The sequence below is a fragment of the Aotus nancymaae genome, unplaced genomic scaffold (assembly GCF_030222135.1).
Source record: "Aotus nancymaae isolate 86718 unplaced genomic scaffold, 86718_ANA_hifiasm-v0.15.2.pri h1tg000028l, whole genome shotgun sequence".
NCBI classification, from domain to species: domain Eukaryota; kingdom Metazoa; phylum Chordata; class Mammalia; order Primates; family Aotidae; genus Aotus; species Aotus nancymaae.
Window position 1 is genome coordinate 28,203,122 of NW_026988441.1, and position 19,997 is coordinate 28,223,118.

Below are 19,997 nucleotides of genomic sequence, written 5' to 3' on the forward strand. Positions count from 1 at the left end.
CATGGTGAAACCCCGTCTCTACTAAAAATAAAAAAAAAACAGCTGGGCGTGGTGGCGCACGTCTATAGTCCCAGCTACTCAGCAGGCTGAGGCAGGAGAATTGCTTGAACCCAGGAGGTGAAGATTCAGTGAGCCGAGATCGCACCACTGCACTACTGCCTGGGCGACAGTGTGAGACTCTGTCTCAAAAAAAAAAAAAAAAGAAGAAATTAAACGAATAAAAGAATGGCTACTCCATAGACAGGGCAGGGCTGCTGGTTGCCCATTCTTATGGTTATTTATTGATGATAGGTTAAACAAAGGGTGGATTATTCATGCCTCCCCTTATTAGACCATATAGGGTCTAAAGGGTAACTTCCTGATGTTGCCATGGCGTGTTTTTTTTTTTTTTTTTTTTTTTGGAGACGGAGTTTCTCTCTTGTTACCCAGGCTGGAGTGCAATGGCGTGATCTCAGCTCACCGCAATCTCCGCCTCCTGGGTTCAGGCAATTCTCCTGCCTCAGCCTCCCGAGTAGCTGGGATTACAGGCACGTGTAACCATGCCCACCTAATTTTTTGTATTTTTAGTAGAGACGGGGTTTCACCATGTTGACCAGGATGGTCTCCATCTCTTGACCTTGTGATCCACCCGCCTCAGCCTCCCAAAGTGCTGGGATTACAGGTGTGAGCCACCGCGCCCGGCTGTTTAGTTTTTTTTTTTTGAGATGGAGTCTCACTCTGTTGGCCAGACTGGAGTTCAGTGGTGCGATCTCTGTTCACTGCAACCTCTGCCTCCCGGGTTAAAGCAATCTTCCTGCCTCAGCCCCCCTAGTAGCTGGGATTGCAGGCATGCACCACCATGCCTGGCTCATTTTCGTATTTTTAGTAGAGAAGAGGTTTCACAATGTTGGCCAGGATGTTCTCGAACTACTGACCTCAGGTGATCCAGCCACCTTGGCCTCCCAAAGTGCTGGGATTACAAGCATGAGACACCGCTCCCGGCCTGCCATGGCATTTGTAAACTCATGGTGCCGGTGGGAGTGTAGCAGTGAGGACGACCAGAGGTCACTCTTATCACCACCTTGGTTTTGGTGGGTTTTGGCCGGCTTCTTTACTGTAACCTTTTTTTTTCTTTTCTTTTCTTTTCTTTTTTTTTTTTTTTAGAACGGGTTCTTGCTATATTGCCCAGGCAGGTCTGGAACTCCTGGGCTCAAGCTATCCTCCTGCCTATGACTCCCTAAGAGCTGGGATCACAGGCGTGAGCCACAGCGCCTGGCAACTGCGACCTGTTTTATCAGCAGGGTCTTTACGACCTGTCTCTTGTTCTGACCTCCTTTGTCATCTGTGACTTAGAATGCCTTCACTCTCTGCGAATGCAGCCCAGTAGGTCTCAGCCTTATTTCACCCAGCTCCTACTCCAGATGGAGTGGCCCAGGTTCAAACGCCCCTGACGTAAGTACCAACTGTTCCAAAGCACCTTCTGCTTCCCTACTTGTCTTTCTCCCGTGATGGGGAGCTCACTACTCATTACCTCTCCAGCAGTAACATCGGTAAAAAAGTCCTCCCTCAGCCTGGGGAAGATCTGCTGATGCTCCCTGCACCACACAACACACACACACACACACACACACACACACACACAGACACACACACCCCTCTGAAACCAAAGAAGGGGGCTGCTGTCAGCACGGGGCAGCTGGAACATTCCAACATTTCTACCCAGGCTGGATGGCCAATTCCCCAGCACTCAGCCCCGGGCCTGGATGTCCTGGGGACGAAGCTGTCGCTCGCCTTCAGCCAGGAAGACAAGGAGGGCGCGGTGCAGCAGGTGAACCCCCAAGCGCCGGCGACGAGCAGGTGGCCAGCCTGCCACCACTCCATAACAGTGCCCTTGTTTCTGGTTGGTGAGCATCTGGATTCCTGGAGAAATTGGATGTGGGGTGAGAGGGGCAGCCATAGGGACCCCTCCCCATCCAGCAGAAGTGTGTGACAGCAGGCTGGGTGCAGTGGCTCATGCCTGTAATCCCAACACTTTGAGAGGCTGAGGCAGGTAGATCAAATGAGGCCAGGAGTTCGAGACCAGCCTGGCCAACATGGTGAAACCCTGTCTCTACTAAAAATACAAAAATTAGCTTGGCATGGTATAGTGGTATGTATCTATAATCCTTGGGACGATGAGGCACAAGAATCACTTGAACCTGCAAGGCAGAGGCTGCAGTGAGTCGGGATCATGCCACTGCACCCCAGCCTGGGCAACAGAGTCTCACACACACAAAAACAAGTATGTGACAGCAGCCAGGCGCGATGGCGCATGCCTGTAATCCTAGCACTTTGGGAGGCTGAGACAGCCGGATTACCTGAGGTTAGGAGTGTGAAACCAGCCTGGCTAACGTGGTGAAACCCCGTCTCTACTAAAAATACAAAAATTAGCCAGGCATGGTGGCGCATGCCTGTAATCCCAGCTACTCGGGAGGCTGAGATGAGAATCACCTGAACCCAGGAAGCAGAGGTTGCAGTGAGCCAAGATCGTGCCACTACACTTCAGCCTGGATGACAGAGACGAGACTCCATCTCAAAAAAAAAAAAAAAAAAAAAAGCATGTGACAGCAAACCCAATGTGTGTTGCCCTTGAGTGGGGATAAACCCATGGAGTAAAATACATGCAAGTGCAGGTATAAAGCTGGTGCTCAATAATTGCTCAGTCGACAAATGAACACCCCTCAGAAGGAAAAATGCCCTCATATATCCCCCATCCTATGCACCAGGTACCCACCTAAGGCTTCCACAATACATGCCTCCCGTGTATAAGCCTCCACAGCGACCACGTGCTGGAAGCAATGTAGGGAGACAACGCCGCCACCACTGGCCCAGATGTCCAAGATGCGACGTACCTTGGGGCAGGCCTGGGGGGGCCAGGGCAGAGTCAAGGGTGAGCCCCCCCCCGATCCCCTCCATCCTCTACCTGCCCATGGCCTGAATGCCCTTGCTGGATCCCCTCCATCCTCTACCTGCCCATGGCCTGAATGCCCTTGCTGGACCCTGATCCTCGTCCTCACACCTGCTTTCTTGTCCGCCCATAGTGACCAAGGGCCTCCCAGAGGTGGATATACGGCCGGGCCCTCGTCCCCTTGCCCACGTAGAAGATGGCACGGACGAAGGTCTGAAGGCGCTCAGCTGGGGTCAGTGAGAAGGCTCGGGCTGGCAGATCCTGAGTCTCCCTGGATGTGGGGGGTGGCTCAGATGGGGAAAAGTGGACAGAGTGGTCCCCAATGACAGTCCTTAAAATCACAACATGGCTAGGCGTGGTGGCTCACCCCTGTATTCCCAGGCAGAGGCAGGTGGATCACAATGTCAGGAGTTCGAGACCAGCCTGGCAAACATGGTGAAACTACTAAATTTACTCTACTACAATTATTAAAAAAAAAAAATTAGCCAGGCATGGTGGCATATGCCTGTAATCCCAACTACTTGGGAGGTGAGGCACAAGAATTGCTTGAACCCAGGAGGCAGAGGTTGCAATGAGCCAAGATTGTACCACTGCATTCCAACCTGGGTGACAGAGTGAGACTGTCTCAAAAAAAAAAAAAAAAAAAAAAAGAGGCCAGGCATAGTAGCTCAAGCCTGTAATCCTAGCATTTTGGGAGGCCAAGGCAGGCGGATCACAAGGTCAGGAGTTTAGAACCAGCCTAGCCAACATGGTGAAACCCTGTCTCGACTAAAAATACAAAAATTAGCTGGGCACGGTGGTGCGCGCCTGTGGTCCCAGCTACTCAGTAGGCTGAGGCAGGAGAATCACTTGAACCTGAAAGGCTGATGTTGCAGTGAGCCAAGATCGCACCACTGCACTTCAGCTGGGCGATAGAGCAAGACTCCGTCTCAAAAAAAAAAAAAAAAAAAGGGCCAGGCGCGATGGCTCATGCCTGTAATTCCAGCACTTTGGGAGGCTGAGGAGGGTGGATCACCTGAGGTCGGGAGTTCGAGTCCAGCCTGACCAACATGGTGAAACCCTGTCCCTAAAAAAAAAAAAAAAAAAAATTTTTAAATTAAAAAAAAGCTGATGAGAGCAGACCAGTCCCTTTTCTAAGGCCACACAGCAAATGAAAGCCAATTCCCAAATTTTCTAGCTTCTACTTCTGGGGCTTTCCTGCCCTGAGTACCTGGGGTCCAGCAGCAGATACGTGAAGCTAGACTTCACGACCCCCTCCCGCCACCTCCTGGCAGGATCTGGCCGCTCAAACTGCTGGGCCAATGCGTCTTCGTCTGCCTGGGCATCTGGAATACGGCCGGTCCGCAGGGCTGCAGCCAGTTCGAGGCTGTGCCCTGCAAAGTCTGGGCCTGGGAGTCAAGGGAGATGGAGGAAGGATGGTTGTAAGATGAGGAGGAAAGCTGGACGGAGAGCTGGGGTTCTCCGGGAGATTCCTGGAGGCTCCCTGGATTCCGTGTGCCCGGGAGAGACTAACCAGGGGCAATCTGGGCTTCTTGCAGCTGTTGGAGGTAGAACTGTCGGGTGAAGGGTGTGACGGGGCCAGGATTCTCACCAAGCACTTGGAGCCCTTGCAGCAACTCCAGGTCACACAGAGTGGGCACTGGCAGGTGCTGGCAAGGGGCGACAGGGTCCCTGCCACCTGTAGAGCTTGCCTCGTCCTCTGTCAGCCAGAGCGTGGCCACGTCACTATCAATGGATGCCTCGTCCTCCCGAAGGCAGTGGCAGTTAGAGGCTCCAGGAGGTGATGTCTGTGGGGGGCTATGAGCCGGCGTGCTGTCCAGGAGAGGCGTGGAGGAGTGGGAGGACTGGAAGCTGGCAGCATTTGGTGGGGTCAGAGTCAGCGCCTGCAGACGGGTATTCAGTTCTGCCTCCGTGCCCTGAGACCTAGGTACCCTCTGGGTGGCACGGACAACATGCAGGAGCCCCTGCCTGGTCCGTGGCAATGAACCAGCCCAGGAGGGAGTGTCCAAGGCTGGGTCTTCGGCTCCAGAGACCTCAAATGCAGTGACGAAAGAAGCGTCGGAGCCGCAATCCCAGTGCCCTGGAGGGGATGCTGGGCTCCCATCTTTGTCCACAATTTCAAGGGGAACAGGGAGGCTGAGGGGTCCGGGGTCAGCCTCCAAGCCCATGTCCCTGTTGTCACCTCTGCATGGCTGCGTTTGTTGTGCGATGGAGTCCAGCGTCTCATCGGGAGGTCCAGAGAGGCCCGGGGCTGCAGGTGAGAGTAAGGGCCAGAGAGGGAGGAGGAGGGATGAAACAGGGATGGGAAGAGGATCAGACAGACAGAAAAAGGACATCGGAGTGTCTGAGACAGAAAGAGCTGGCCACAGACAGTGGACATGAGACAGTCACAACCGATGGGTAGGGTGGGGGAAACAGTGGATGCCAGAGACTGGTGCAGAAGTCAAGCCCCAGCAGCCCCGCAGGCCCTACTCACTGCCAGGGGCACGCCTGGGCTCCTGGGTCTCTGCCCCGATCGTCTGGGTCCCGGTCCGCGTGTGGAGATCCCGCAGGACTCTGGCGCAGTCCACGTGTCCCTGCTGCAGGGCCAGGTCCAGCGGCCGGAGTCCGTCCTACAGCGGCACGGTCAGCAGGGGGCGTCCGAGGCCCTTCTCCCTTCCCTCCCTCCCTCCCTCCCTCCCTCCCTCTGGGCTCTCCAGCCTTTCTTTGCCCGCGCAGTGCCTGCCAACCTGGTCGCGCAGCGCCGGGTCCGCTCCGTGGCTCAGCAGCAGCTCCAGGCCGCGGCGACAGCCCCAGGCGGCGGCTACATGCAGGGGTGTCAGCGCCTCGACAGATCTAGGGCAGCAGCGCAAGAGGAGTCATTGCGGACTCAAGCCTCCCGGCAGGAACCCCAACCTCTGCTCTGGGGACCCGGAGTCTTAGTTCTTGGCCCCCCATCTCCACCGTCCAGCCTGGGACACTGCCCTTGGAACCTAGAAGCTATGACCTCAGGCCAGGACCCAAACCTCTGCCGTCTGACCCTGGAGCTTCCACCCCCAGATCTGCACCCTTGATCCTCATTTTGGTCCTAGCGAAGTCCCATTCCCCGCCCTCGGTCTGGGACCCCAGCGCCTCCCTCAAGCCCTAGCCCCGCCCTTGGGCCCCCCAAGTTCCCTCCCCAAGATCCCCCAAACCCCACCCTCAGGCCCTGAGGCCCTGGCCCCGGATAGCGGGGCATCCCTTTCCGGATTCCCAGACTTCGGCTTCTGGAGACCCTGCCGCGGGCCCAGGCTCCGCCTTACCGAGAGTTGGGGTCCCCGCCTCGGCGCAGTAGGACCCCGAGGCAGCGCAGGCCGCGCGGGTCCCTGGCTCCGGCCGCCAAGTGCACGGCCGCTGCGCCGTCCTCCAGCACCAAATTAGGGTCAGCCCCGCGGCGCAGCAGCTCCTCCACCGCCCTGCAAACACCGGGGTCAGAGTGGACCCCGGCCAAAGGCCCCCACTCCTGGCCCGCCCCCGGCCCCGCCCTCACCAGGACTCCTCCTCCCGCAGCGCCTCCCGCAACCGGCGCGCCAGGCGGGCCGCGGAGCACATGCCCTGGCCGGGTTCGAAGCGCACCGCGCGGCCGGTTGATTTCCTACTTCCCGCGGCGGACTTGTGGGCATGCGCCGTTCCGCCCCTCGGCTCGGGACGCCCCTCTCCGCGGCTAAGCAGGGTCCCCAGCCAGGCTGCCCCGCGCCGCACCGGGGCCCACATCGGGGTTCCAGCGCATTAGTGTCTGCAGGGGCCCGACACAACCAGAGGCGCTCAAGCAGGGGCTGGGGCCGCCGATAAGAGCCCGGGCGGCAGGATGCCACTGGGTGTGCCATTATCTCATTTCAAAACGGGAAACACGAACGCCCCCTGCTCGAGTGGGTGGAGCTACGATGAGGAAAGTCCGGGGTGCCCAGGGCATTAGGTCTCGGAAAATCTTCTGCCAGGGTGGACTCTTGGAGGGCGCACGGCGTTATGAGCGGCTTCGGCCGGGCACGGTGGCTAACACCTGTAATCCCAGCACTTTGGGAGGCCCAGGCGGGAGGGTTGCATGAGTCCCAGAGTTCGAGACCAGCCTGGGAAACTTGGATAAACCCTGTCCCCACAAAAAATACAAAAAATTAGCCGGGTGTGGTGGCTTGTACCTGTGATCCTAGCTACTTGGGAGGCTGAGTTGGGAGGCTCTCCTGAGCCTAGAAGTTTGAGGATACAGTGAGCTGTGATTGCACCACTGCACTCCAGCCTGGGCTGTAGCGGGGAGATCCTATAAGCGCCAAGGCAGGAGCAAAAGGCCTCAGCCAATTTCCATATAAACAATGAAGAAGAAAGTAACTAGAAACATAACGGTAGTAGTTAGTTATTCATATGTGATCTTAGTTATTCATAGGTGATCTTAATTCCTTTACTAATGCCTATCAGGCTGGAAGTGTGAACCTGGGGTGACATTGTGAAATGAATGACACTAAGGCGAGATGCTCTAAGCCCTCTGTCACACTGCATAAGGGCTGCTGGAGGGCGCCTCGGCTGTGCGGCAGCGCCAGCGCTGGGAAAGCGCCCGCTGTTTAGCCTGCTAGGGAAGGAGATGTCCAAAATGACCGAGATCTCTCCTTCCTGGGGAAGGTAGGAGAAAACTCCGCTTCTCCAAGCTCTTGTGGCAAGGCCTGACGGCTGTCAGGGAAGCCCGCAGACATCCGAGGACTTAACTGTCTCTGTGTGATGCTGTGCTTCAGTGATCACGTTCCATGCCCACTCTCACGCCCTGCTTCTGCACCTGGTTCCTTTTGTCTTAGAAAAGATAACCAGTAATAGTAACATAAATCTTAAATGTTTTAGTTCTTTCAAGTATGGAAAAAGTGCTGATCCATTATGCTCCTTACCTCAATGCGGGTGCCAGAAATTCCTGAGCCCCTACCTGAATGACACGTGATGTACTTGACCCTATCATTGCCCCGCCCTACTGACCCTGCCCCCAGATTTGCAACTCCGTAAAAGTGAGAGCATCCCGAGGCATTCGGGGCCTCTGCTGGTTTCCGCGATTTGGGTAGCAGTGGACCCCTGGGCCCAAACTCTCTTTTCTCTATCTCTGTGTCTTGTGTCTTATATTTCTATAATTTCTTATCTCAGCACCAGCTAGGAGTGGCTCACAGAACCCGGTAGGGCTGGACCCTACATTGGGCAACAGAGCAAGTCTGTCCCAAAAAATAAATAAATAAGAGGCTTCAATATTCAACCCCCAGGCCAAGGGCCCTGGTTCACTCCTTTAACTATAGTGCTTTGGGAGGCTGAGGTGGGAGAATCACTTGAGCCTAGTAGTTTGCTGTTTCTGGTTTTTCTTTTTTTTTTGAGTTGGAGTTTTGCTCTTGTTACCCAGGCTGGAGTGCAATGGCGTGATCTCGGCTCACCGCAACCTCCGCCTCCTGGGTTCAGGCAATTCTCCTGCCTCAGCCTCCTGAGTAGCTGGGATTATAGGCATGTGCCACCATGCCCAGCTAATTTTTTGTATTTTTAGTAGAGATGGGGTTTCACCATGTTGACCAGGATGGTCTCGATCTCTTGACCTCGTGATCCACCCGCCTCGGCCTCCCAAAGTGCTGGGATTACAGGCGTGAGCCACCGGTTTTTCTTTTCTTTTTGTAAGCGCAGGAGTTGAGACCAGCCTGGACAACAGAGTGAGGCCCTTTCTTTTTTTTTTTTTTTTTTTCTTAGACGGTGTCTCACTCTGTCACCCAGGCTGGAGTGCAGTGGCACAATCTTGGCTCACTGCAACCTCCACTTCCTAGGTTCAAGCAATTCTCCAGTCTCAGCCTCCCGAGTAGCTGGGACTATAGGCGCATGCCACCACACCCAGCTAATTTTTGTATTTTTAGTAGAGATGGGGTTTCACTATGTTGGCCAGGATGATCTCGGTCTGTTGACCTCGTGATCTGCCCGCTTCAGCCTCCTAAAATCCTGGGATTACAGCATTTTTATTTTTGAATTTTTCTTTTTTCTTTTGAGATGGAGTCTTACCCTGTCACCCAGGCTGGAGTACAGCGGCACGTTCTTGGTTCACTGCAACCTCCACCTCCCAGGTTCAAGTGATTCTCCTGCCTCAGCCTCCTGAGTAGTTGGGATTACAGGCGCACACCACCACACAAAGCAATTTTTTTTTTAGTAGAGATGAGGTTTCACCATGTTACTGAGGCTGGTCTCAAACTCCTGATCTCATGATCTGCCCTCCTCAGTCCCCCAAAGTGCTGGTATTACAGGCGTGAGCCACCGCGCCCAGCCACATTTTTTTTTTTTTATTAAATGAGTAAAGCTCTCGCTCTGTCTCCAGGCTGGAGTACAGTGGTGTGATCTCAACTCACTGCAACCTCCATGTCCCGGGGGCTTTTTCATCACAAGAAAGCAGCCACTCACCTTTGCTCAGTGGATAAGTTTTCTGTCACTTACAACCAAGATGATCCAAATTAACACAAAGTGACAGGTGTGGACGCCAGTTAATGACTCTCAAGTTTTTATTTTGATGACAAAAATCACACAGGAAAGGTCAAAAATTATCCATGGCAAACTAGGAGTGGGAATGGGCAGGGAAATACAGAAGACAGGTGTCCAGAGTTCCTGGGATCCCTTCTGGAATCCTGGGTTTCCCTCCCAGGACCCTGCAAGGTATCCTAGGTGCCTCCTGGAACCCCCCAGAGGTCTCAAGGAACCCAATTGGAGAACCAAGGCTTCAGGCCAAGGGATTCCTTGCACAAGAAGGTGCAGATGTACAGGGGAGGTTCAGACAGTGGCCTCGACCTCAGTGGCCTCGTCCTCCTCCTCCAGGAGGCTGTAGGAAGCGTGGCTCTGGCAGGGCCGCTGCAGGGGGTGAGCCAACAGTTTCGCCATGCAATTGTGCAACTCCAGGGCAGGCCCAGCCAGCGCCACCTCATACTTGTAGCTGGTCCCCTTGGTATCCAGGCTGCCCATGAAGGCAAACATGTCCTAGGGGGTCAGTGAAAGGCTGTTCAGGCAGAGGTTACCCCAACAGCCCCTTCATATCCCTGGAGGGCTTCTTTGAGGAGGGAACATCTGGGGTGGGTTCTAAAGGGTGAAGAGGAGTTTGCCAAGCAGAAACCATTTACACATTCAGCAAACATTCCCTGCCATGGACCCAGAGTTAGGGACCTAAAGAGGTCCCTGTCATGGTCCCCAAAGAGTCCCCAGTGTGAAGAGACACAGTCAGATACAGACACATTCTCCTGGCCCCCACTTTGATTCTTCTTGAAAAACAGGGAGGGCTTCTCAGAGGAGGCACTTTTTATTTTTATTTTTTGACACAGGGTTTCTGCTCTGTTGCCCAGGCTGGAGTGCAGTGGCTCGATCACAGCTCACTACAATCTCTATCTTTTGGGCTCAAGCAAGTCTCCTGCCTCAGCCTCCCAAATATCTGGGACCACAGGCATACACCACCATGCCCAGCTAGATAGAGCAGGGACTTTTTTTTTTGAGACGGAGTCTTGCTCTGTCACCCAGGCTGGAGTGCAGTGGCATGATCTCGGCTCACTGCAACCTTTGCCTCTCAGGTTCAATCAATTCTCCTGCCTCAGCCTCCCAAGTCGCTGCAACTACAGGCGTCTGCCACCACACCCGGCTAATTTTTGGATTTTTAGTATAGATGGGGTTTCACTATATTGGCCAGGCTGGTCTCAAACTCCTGACCTTATGATCTGCCTGCCTTGGCCACCGAAAGTGTTGGGATTACAGGTGTGAGGCACCGCGCCCAGTCTAGAGGAGGGGCTTTTGATTTAGGTATTGAGGTATGAGGAGGAGCTGGTCTCGGTTTCCCCTGTTCATAGATGGGTAAACTGAGGCTCGGAGAAGTAAGTCCTACTCAAGTCCTACAGCTAGTTCAGGTCTGGGATGTGAAGGCCCAACAGGGCCTGGGGAGTCCAAGAGGAATGGGTGTTCCAAGCTGAGGGCACAGCGAGGTCAAAAGCAGGAAGAAAGGGAAGAAGGGGCGGAGCACGGTGGCTCACGCCTGTAATCCCAGCACTTTGGGAGGCCCACACGGGCAGATCACCTGAGGTCAGGAGTTCAAGACCAGCCTGGCCAACATGGTGAAACCCCATCTCTACTAAAAATACAAAAATTAGCTGGGCATGATGGTGGGTACCTGAATCCCAGCTACTCGGGAGGCTGAGGTGGGAGAATTGCTTGAACCCAGGAGGCGGAGATTGCAGTGAGCCGAGATTGTGCCACTGCACTCCAGCCTGGTCTACAGAGTGAGACTTGGTCTCCAAAAAAAAAAAAAAAAAAAAAGAAAGGGAAGCAGGGAATGCTGGGGTTGGGGGAGGCAGGACTCAGCATGTTGCCGGGAACCATCGTCTCAATGGCTCCCACCCCATCAGTCACAGCAGACAACTGAGAAACGGCTGTTGGGTGACCGAATGCCCACGACCTACCGTAGCCAGGGCTCCAGGGCCACCAAATGGAGGTGGAGACCCCAGACCCAGTGCAGGCGTGTTCCAAGACAGCCTGTCCACACCCGCCTGCCACCCACACCTGCTACGGCCTCTTACCTTCCAGCTCATCTCCTCCTCCTTCTCCTCGGCACCATTGTGGATGTAAACAATGTCAAAGAAGAAATATGGGCATTGGAACATTTTCTGCGGGGTAAGTAAAGAACACTAGCCTCTGGGGCTTGACCCAAGCCCCATGACTATAACCCCATTTCTTCCTCAGACTCCAGGAACTTGCCTCTAGGCACCCCAGCCTGTGTGGTGTCTAACCACCATCCTCATGGCTGCAGGCATCCCTCCCTCTCCCAGGCCTCACCCACCTTCATGGGCTCCGTCAAGGAGAACTGGGGCTGGCAGGGTGGACGGCTGTAGACAAGGATGGTGCGGACCACGTATGGTGGGGGAATCGTCTGTACGTTCTCTGTGACCGGAAGCTCAGTTTTCTGCTGGCTGCAGAGGTGGGAGGAGGGACTGATCAGAGCAGTCTGTGGGGACCTGCCCCTCATCACCCTCAGAGAGACGCCAGATGCTTTACAGGCAGGTGAGGCCCCACTGATGTCTCCCCAGTTCACTGCTGCCTCTGAGCCTTCCCATAAGCGGTTCCCTCTGCCCTGAGCACCTTCCCAGCATCACCCCTCGGACTGGCTTCTGCTGCTGCCCTGGAGAGACCTCGATGACCCAGAGGCTGGAGCCTGCTCTCACCACCCTCAGTTTGTTTGCTTTTTTTGAGATGGAGTTTCACTCTTATTGCCCAGGCTGGAGGGCAATGTCACGATCTCCACTCACTGCAACCTCTGCCTCCCAGGTTCAAGTGATTCTCCTGCCTCAGCCTCCCGAGTAGCTGGAGTTACAGGCACGCACCACTACACCCGGCTAATTTTTGGGTTTTTAGTAGAGACCAGGTTTCACCATGTTGGCTAGGCTGGTCTTGAACTCCTGACCTCAGGTGATCCACCTGCCTTGGCCTCCTAAAGTGCTCAGATTACAGGCATGAGCCACCACACCCAGCCTCTTTTATTTTTTTTTCAGACAGAGTTGAAAAACAGAGTTCAGCTCTGTTGCCCAGGCTGGAGTGCAATGGCAGGATCTCAGCTCACTGTAACCTCTGCCTCCCAGGTTCAAGCAATTCTCCTGCCACAGCCTCCCAAGTAGCTGGGATTACAGGTGCATGCCACCACACCCAGCTAATTTTTGCATTTTTAGTAGAGATGGGGTTTCACCATGTTGGCCAGGCTGGTCTCAAACTCCTGCCCTCAGGTGATCCGCCTGCCTCGGCCTCCCAAAGTGCTGGGACTCCGGGTGTGAGCCACCGCGCCTGGGCCACCCTCAGTGTCCTGAGCATCCCCCATCACTGCCCTCAGCTGGAGCTGCCTAGCAGCACGTGCATCCCCACCAGGACCCATGCTCCCAAGACAGATAAATGAGGAATTGCTCAGGGAGAGGTTAGAAGGGAGGAGGCTTTATGGTTCCCTGGATTATTTCTGTGCTGTTTGGAGCTTCTTCCAGAAGTGATCATTCTTTGAAGGTGAGTAAGAATTTCCCCACAGGGAACTTACATGAGGCTGAAAAGTCCTTCCAGATCTGATGGGGACGCTAAGGAGAAGGCTGGCAGCAGAGCACGCGTGAGCTGGAATAGGTGGCTACCCCAATCATGATGCCAGAAGAGACCCAGCACCCCTGGAGACGCACTGTGTGACCCTGGCCAAGTTACTTGCCCTCTCTGAGACTTGGTTTCCTGCCAGCATGGATCACAAAATAGGGTGCTGGCACCAGATGACTTTAAGACCCCTGGTATGCCAGGCATGGTGGCTGATGCCTGTAATCCCAGCACTTTGGGAGGCCAAGATGGGCGGACCACCTGAGGTCAGGAGTCTGAGACCAGCCTGGCTAACATGGCGAAACCCTGTCTCTACTAAAAATACAAAATTAGCCGGGTATGGTAGTGCATGCCTGTAGTCCCAGCTACTTGGGAGGCTGAGGCAGGAGAATCACTTAAACTCAGAAGGTAGAGACTGCAGTGAGCTGAGATCATGCCACTGCACTCCAGCCTGGGCAACAAGAGGGAGACTCCATCTCAAAAGAAAATAAATAAATAAACAATAAGATCCACAGGGAACCACGGGAGGTTTTGGAACAGAGATGGAATAAAATCTAATTTATGTTTCAAAACTGAACGAGGCTGGGCACGGTGGCTCATGCCTGTAATCCCAGCACTTTAGGAGACTGGGGTGGGCTGATCACTTGAGCCCAGAAATTCCAGACCTGCCAGGGCAACATAGCAAGACCCATCCCTAACAAAAAGTACCAAATTAGCTAGACATGTGGGTGAATTTTGGACCTCCTGAGTAGAAATCAGGTACTTCTTTTTTTTTTTTTTTTCAAAAACAGAGTCTGACTCTGTTGCCCAGGCTGGAGTGCAGTGGCAAATCTCAGCTCACTGCAACCTCCGCCTCCTAGGTTCAAGTGATTCTTTGTGCCTCAGCCTTGCAAGTCACTGAGATACAGGCGTGGGCCACCATGCCCAGCCCAAATCGGGTACTTTTGCTTCTGTATTATTACAGCATCTCCATGGGGTACATAGCTTTGCGCCTTCCATGGTACAGATGGGGAAACTGAGGCTCAGAGGGGTGACTTTCCCAGACTTGGCAGAACTGGGATCTGAACCTCAGTCATCTCGAGCGAGTCATGACTCAGACTTTCCCGGGGCCCAAGGATGACAGGAGGGGACAGTCCCCTTCACCGGGACACCCCTGCCAGGAAGGATACTGAAGGTGGAACAGGAGGCCGTCTCCAGATCATAGAGGCAGCTGCAGAGCTCTCGGGGGTCGGAGGTCAGGCCAGACAGCTGCAGGGAAGCAGAGGACTCAGTGCGGTGCTCCCCGGTCCCCAGGGGACCCCAGGGCCGCCCGCGCCTGCCGCAGCCTCACCCAGGCCGTGTCGTCGTTCACCACCACCAGCGCAAACTCGTGGCTTTTGTCGATCTTGTGTTTTGTCCGCACGAACATCTCAATCATCTTCTGGGAGACGTTGAGGGCGTTGGTTTTAGAGCTGGGGAGGCAGAGAGTGGAGGGGAATTAAGGTTTCCTCAGCTACCCTCATCTCAGAACCCAGCACCAGCCCCATGATAAGGCCTTGGAGGTACAGGTTACACTGCACGGGGGTGGCGGGGCTGAGCCAGAACATGGGTCTGGCTGTCATCTGAGTGCCTGCCCTCTCCAAATGGGTCCCTCTGTGCAGCATGTGGCTCGAGGTCCCTCTAGAGTCACTGCAGGAACTTTGCTCAGCCATGGGCAGCTGCAAGTGCCACACTAGGGAAGGACCTGTCACCTTCAATATCTCTTTTTTTTTTGAGATGGAATCTTGCTCTGTCACCCAGGCTGTGGTGCAGTGGCATGATCTCGGCTCACGGCATCCTCCGCTGCCTGGGTTCAAGTGATTCCCCTGCCTCAGCCTCCTGAGTAGTTGGGACTACAGGTGCATGCCACCACGCCTGGCTAATTTTTTTGTATTTTAGTAGAGATGGGGTTTCACCATGTTGGTCAGGATGGTCTTGATCTCCCGACCTCGTGATCCACCCGTGTAGGCCTCCCAAAGTGCTGGGATTACAGGCGTGAGCCACTGCACCCGGCCCAAAGTTTCACTCTTCTTGCCCAGGCTGGAATGCAATGGCGGGGGCTGAGACAGGAGAATCCCTTAAACCTGGGAGGTGGAGGTTGCAATGAGCCAAGATAGTGCCACTGCACTCCAGTCTGGGCGACAGAGCAAGACTCCGTCTCAAAAAAACACAAAAACAAAAAAACCTTTAGAGACAGTCGGGCTCACACCTGTAATCCTAGCACATTGGTAGGCTGAGGTGGGCGGATCATGACGTCAGGAGTTCGAGACCAGCCTTACCAACATGGTGAAACCTCATCTCTTCTAAAAATATAAAAATTAGCCAGGCATGGTGGCATGTGCCTTTAGTCCCAGCTATTCAGGAGACTAAGGCAGAAGAATCGCTTGAACCCGACAGACAGAGGTTGCAGTGAGCCGAGATCAAGCCACTGCACTCCAGCCTGGATGACAGAGCGAGACTCTGTCTCAAAAAAGAAAATACTTTTAGAGGCCTGGTGTGCTGGCTCATGCCTGTAATCCCAGCACTTTGGGAGGCCAAGGAAGGCAGATGACTTCAGATCAGGAGTTTTGAGACCACCATGGCCAACACGGCAAAACTCTGTCTCTACTAAAAATACAAAAAGTAGCCAGGTGTAGTGGTGCACCCTTGTAATCCCAGCTACTCCAGAGGCTGAGGCACAAGAATCACGTGAACCCGGGAGGCAGGGGTTGCAGTGAGCTGAGCTCACGCCACTGCACTCCAGCCTGGGCAAGAGAGTGACACACTGTCTCAAATTTTAGAGATAGGGTCCGTGTTGCCCAGCCTAGTGTTGAGCCCCTAGCCTCACGTGATCCTCCTACCTCAGCCTCCCGTCATTGGAATTACAGGCATGAGCCACTGCACCTGGCTCTTGTTACTCTCTGATACTGCCAAGCCTGAAGCCAGACCAAGCTGGTGTGAGTTTCAGAGTAAGAGCCCTGTATCTTTTGAGCTGGCCCCTCCCAGCCATGACTGCACGTCCAAGCCCTAAAACGTCCCTCTTACCCGTTGAACGATTCCAGCTTTGGCAGTGACATTTCCTCTGACAGGTCCAGGCAGATAATCTGCAAGGTAGTTGGAGGGTAGTGAGTGTCCTCTGATCTTAACGCTGGCCCCCACACCACTCACTGGCCCTCGTCAAGCAGCCCTGTCTGAAGAGGCAGTGTGATGACCCCCAATCCCCAGCCAAGCCATGCACTTTGGAAAGCAATGGCTTAGAAGAAAGGGCACTGAACTGGGAGTCCCAGTAGGTGAACAAATAAATGATCCAGAGAATGTGTGACACAGGAACACGGAAAGAAAGATACAGTGGGTTAAATTGTGGCTCCCAAAAGACACGTCCACCCAGATCTTCAGAATGTGACATTTGGCTAGGCACAGTGGCTCACACCTGTAATCCCAGCACTTAGGGAAGTCAAGGTAGGCAGAGCAGTTGAGGTCAGGAGTTTGAGACCAGCCTGGCCAACACAGCGAAACCTGTCTCCACTAAAAATATTTAAAACAGCCAGGTGTGGTGGCAGGCGCCTGTAATCCCAGCTACACGGGAAGAGAATCACTTGAACCTGGGAGGGGGAGGCTGCAGTGAGCCCAGATTGCGCCACTGCACTCCAGCCTGGGCAACAGAGTGAAACTCTGTCTCAAAAAAACAAAAAGAAGAGGCTGGGTACAGGTGGCTCAAGCCTGTAATCTCAGCACGTTGGGAAGCTGAGGTGGGCAGATCATGAGGTCAGAAGATAGAGACCAGCCTGGTCAACATGGTGAAACCTCGTCTGTACCAAAAAATACAAAAATCAGGCCGGGCGCAGTGGCTCACGCCTATAATCCCAGCACTTTGGGAGGCCGAGGCAGGTGGATCATGAGGTCAAGAGATCGAGACCATCCTGGTCAACAAGGTGAAACCCCGTCTCTACTAAAAATACAAAAATTAGATGGGCATGGTGGTGCGCACCTGTAATCCCAGCTACTCGGGAGGCTGAGGCAGGAGAATTACTTGAACCCAGGAGGCGGAGGTTGCAGTGAGCCGAGATCGCGCCATTGCACTCCAGTCTGGGTAACAACAGCGAAACTCCGCCTCAAAAAAGCACAAAAACAAAAACAAAAACAAAAATCAGCTGAGCGTGGTGTTGCATGCCTGTAATTCAGCTACTCAGGAGGCGGAGGCAGGAGAACTGCTTGAACCCAGGAAGTGGAGGTTACAGTTGTAGTGAGCTGAGATCGCACTACTGCACTCCAGCCTGGGCGACAGAGTGAGACTCCATCTCAAAAAAAAAGAATATGTGACCTTATTTGGAATCAGGGTCTTTGCAGATGTCATTAAGGGAAGAGTCTTGAGATAACATCTTGTTTTGATGACAAGTGTCCTTATAGGAGTAAGAAGTGGAGAAGGCACAGTGAGAAAGGCTTTATGAGGACTGGACAGAATTGGGCAGAGACTAGAGTGATGCAACCACAAGCCAAGGAAGCCAGGAGCCACCAGAGGCTGGAAGAGGCAAGAAAGGGCTGAGTGCGGTGGCTCACACCTGTAATTCCAGCACTTTGGGAGGCTGAGGCAGGCGGATCACCTGAGGTCAGGAGTTCGAGCAAGATCAGCCTGGCCAACGTGGTAAAACCCTGTCTCTATTAAAAATACAAAAACTACCCAGACATGGTGGAGCATGCTTGTAATCCCAGCTACTCGGGAGGCTGAGGCAGGAAAATTGCCTGAACCCAGGAGGCAGAGGTTGCAGGGAGCCGAAATTGCGCCATTGCACTCTAGCCTGGGCAACAAGAGCGAAACCCCATCTCAAAAAAAAAAAAAAAAGAAAGAAGAGGCAAGAAAGAATCCTCCCTTAGAGCCTCCAGAGGAGGCGTGGCCTTGCTGACACCTGACTTCTGGCTCCAGGAACTGTGAGAAAATAAATTTCTCTTGTTGAAAAGTCACCAAGTCCGTGGTGACTTGTGGCAGCCAGAGGTAACTAATACAAAGGGAATGTTTGCAGAGTGAATCCCGAAAGACAAGATGCCAGGTTCCCTAGCATCTCAGAGCCCCAGGCCACGCCCTCTACTTACCACCTTCTCTGGACAGTTGACCCTTGGTGTCCGAATCTGGACCTCAGGGGCCGGTGGGGGCACCTGCCAGGACTTAGGCCCGGCTCCTGAAGTGCTGGGACTCCCATCATCAGCACTGGCAGCCTCACCCTCACCCTCGCTGCGGCTGCCCACACTGGCCTGGGCCGCCACTGCCCGGTCCTCAGCCCCTTCGGGATTGGAGCGAGTGCGGGGCCGAGGCTCTGCCGAGTGCTCCTCTTCTTCCTCCTCCTCTTCAGTGGGGCTACTGGGCTCTGCCACTTCCATGGCTCCTGTGTAGCTGGATGGAACACGGAAAGGGGAAGCCAGAATCCTCCCCTTGGGAGTTTTAAAAACATTTGGTTACGGCTGGGCTCAGTGGCTCATGCCTGTAATCAATGTACTTTGGGAGGCCGAGGTGGGTGGATCACCTGAGGTCGGGAGTTCAAGACCAGCCTGGTCAACATGGAGAAACCCCATCTCTACTGAAAATACAAAATTAGCCGGGCGTGGTGGTGAATGCCTATAATCCCAGCTACTCAGGAGGCTGAGGCAGGAGAATCATTTGAACCCGGGAGGCGGAGGTTACAGTGAGCCAAGATCGTGCCATTGCACTCCAGCCTGGGAAACAAGAGCGAAACTCCGTCTCAAAAAAAATTTTTTTTGGTTACTAAGAAGGAACAGGGGCCATGAGATGCTTACTGATGATGTTACTCCTCTTAGGGAATCAGTTTCCTTAGTTGTAGAATGGGTGCCTTTTACACCCATCAGCCGAGCAACCTCTCCCACAAAAGATAACAGTCCCCCATCTTAATTTAACGTAGTGGTAGCCCCATGCCCCTACTCGGCCAATTGCTAATCCGAGCTCTCTGGCCACTGAAAATGGCTCAGAGATGGGCACATGACCCAAACTAGGCCATTGAGTGGCAGCTCTGGAACTTCCAGCAGTGCCATCAAGGAAAAAAGACTCTCGTTAGAGTTGCAGAGCTGGGAGAATAAACTTGGAAGCTTCGAGGGGCCTCTTTTTACCTCTAAGGTAAAAAGCAAAATGGTCCCCACCTAGAAAACTGCAGATCGAATTCTGACCACCTGGACCCAGCTCCTACTAGACCCAATCTATAAGCTACTAACTTCCCTTTCTTGCTTAAGCCAGATTAAGTAGGGTTTTCTGTTACCTAAAACTGCAAATGTCTTGGTGAATAAAGGAATAATAACCTCTGGGACACCCTCCTGCCTAGCGGGTGTCTGCATGAGGGAGAAGCAAAATATTACTGTTGCGGTTCCCCTTGGAGAGAAGGACGCGAATTAAGCAGTTTGTCTATCTGGGCAATAGGCACGGGCTTCTCAAGATGGTCTCCGAGAGCCCTGCAGCCCCCACACCTCTAAGGAAAACAAAGCTTTATTGGCAGCAAGAAGGATGGAGGCTAGACTGCAGGAGAAACCAGAAATAAAGGCGAAAGCCCCAGGGAAGGCGAGGAGCTGGATGTCTTGGGGAAAAGGGAGCTGGATCCCTGGGAACCGGCCCCGCACGCTTTCTCCACCCAGCTCGGGCTCACCGTAGCCTGAACCTCCCTCCAAATCAGCCGCCGACTCTCTAGGAAGCCGCCATCTTTTCAGCTGGAAGTTGTGCGTCGCAGCCCCGATGCCTCCTGGGAAATGTAGTTCAGCGGGCCGCAGAGCAAGCGGAGAGAGAAACTGGTTTAGGCTAGAAAGGACTTGGAAGCTGATAGGCGCAAACTGCACTATGAGCGGGGTTTGGAGTGCGACAGACTAGCAGGACCTGGGTGGGGCGGGACCTGGAATGTGACTGGCTACACTGGAGCAAAGTATGAAATATGATTGGATAAAGAAAGATAGTGAATTTTTGTTTTTGGCCGAATCAGACTACAATGGTCAG

The 19,997-nt window shown here is 53.9% G+C and overlaps 2 protein-coding genes across 4 annotated transcripts; both read right to left on the bottom strand.

Annotated features, from left to right (window-relative positions):
* Positions 1–1,637: 1,637 nt before the first annotated feature.
* On the bottom strand, positions 1,638–6,658 carry ANKLE1 (ankyrin repeat and LEM domain containing 1). Its single transcript, XM_064382134.1, has 9 exons — positions 6,435–6,658; positions 6,208–6,360; positions 5,656–5,761; positions 5,403–5,538; positions 4,440–5,177; positions 4,137–4,314; positions 3,038–3,197; positions 2,753–2,882; positions 1,638–1,899 (listed from the first exon to the last, which is right to left on the bottom strand). Exons 1-9 carry the CDS (start codon positions 6,656–6,658, stop codon positions 1,727–1,729), a joined length of 1,998 nt encoding a protein of 665 aa, XP_064238204.1. The 3' UTR covers positions 1,638–1,726.
* A 2,754-nt stretch (positions 6,659–9,412) lies between these two features.
* Positions 9,413–19,743, bottom strand: BABAM1 (BRISC and BRCA1 A complex member 1). Of its 3 annotated transcripts, XM_064381662.1 has the most exons (10): positions 19,657–19,732; positions 18,532–18,721; positions 18,104–18,439; positions 16,061–16,119; positions 14,349–14,469; positions 14,188–14,266; positions 12,978–13,002; positions 11,742–11,871; positions 11,482–11,568; positions 9,413–9,904 (listed from the first exon to the last, which is right to left on the bottom strand). In XM_064381662.1, the coding sequence occupies exons 2-10, from the start codon at positions 18,565–18,567 to the stop codon at positions 9,701–9,703; spliced, it is 1,077 nt and encodes a 358-aa protein (XP_064237732.1). In that variant the 5' UTR covers positions 18,568–18,721; positions 19,657–19,732; the 3' UTR covers positions 9,413–9,700. The 3 variants fall into 3 exon arrangements, with proteins under 3 accessions (XP_064237732.1, XP_012298946.1, XP_012298945.1); XM_012443523.3 differs by lacking the exon at positions 18,532–18,721 and having other exon boundaries at positions 18,104–18,401; positions 19,657–19,743; XM_012443522.3 differs by lacking the exon at positions 18,532–18,721 and having other exon boundaries at positions 19,657–19,740.
* Between the last annotated feature and the right edge of the window lie 254 nt (positions 19,744–19,997).

Coding starts and splice junctions, on each gene's coding strand:
- BABAM1 (XM_064381662.1), bottom strand. CDS start 18,567: ATGTTGACCAGGCTGGTCTTGAACTCCCGACCTCAG. Junction 14,267..14,348: donor TGAACGACGACACGGCCTGG/GTGAGGCTGCGG, acceptor GCTTCCCTGCAG/CTGTCTGGCCTGACCTCCGA. Junction 13,003..14,187: donor GGCCTCCTGTTCCACCTTCA/GTATCCTTCCTG, acceptor CGTCCCCATCAG/ATCTGGAAGGACTTTTCAGC.
- ANKLE1 (XM_064382134.1), bottom strand. CDS start 6,658: ATGTGGGCCCCGGTGCGGCGCGGGGCAGCCTGGCTGGGGACCCTGCTT. Junction 4,315..4,439: donor AGAAGCCCAGATTGCCCCTG/GTTAGTCTCTCC, acceptor CTTGACTCCCAG/GCCCAGACTTTGCAGGGCAC. Junction 2,883..3,037: donor ATGGGCGGACAAGAAAGCAG/GTGTGAGGACGA, acceptor TGGCCCCCCCAG/GCCTGCCCCAAGGTACGTCG.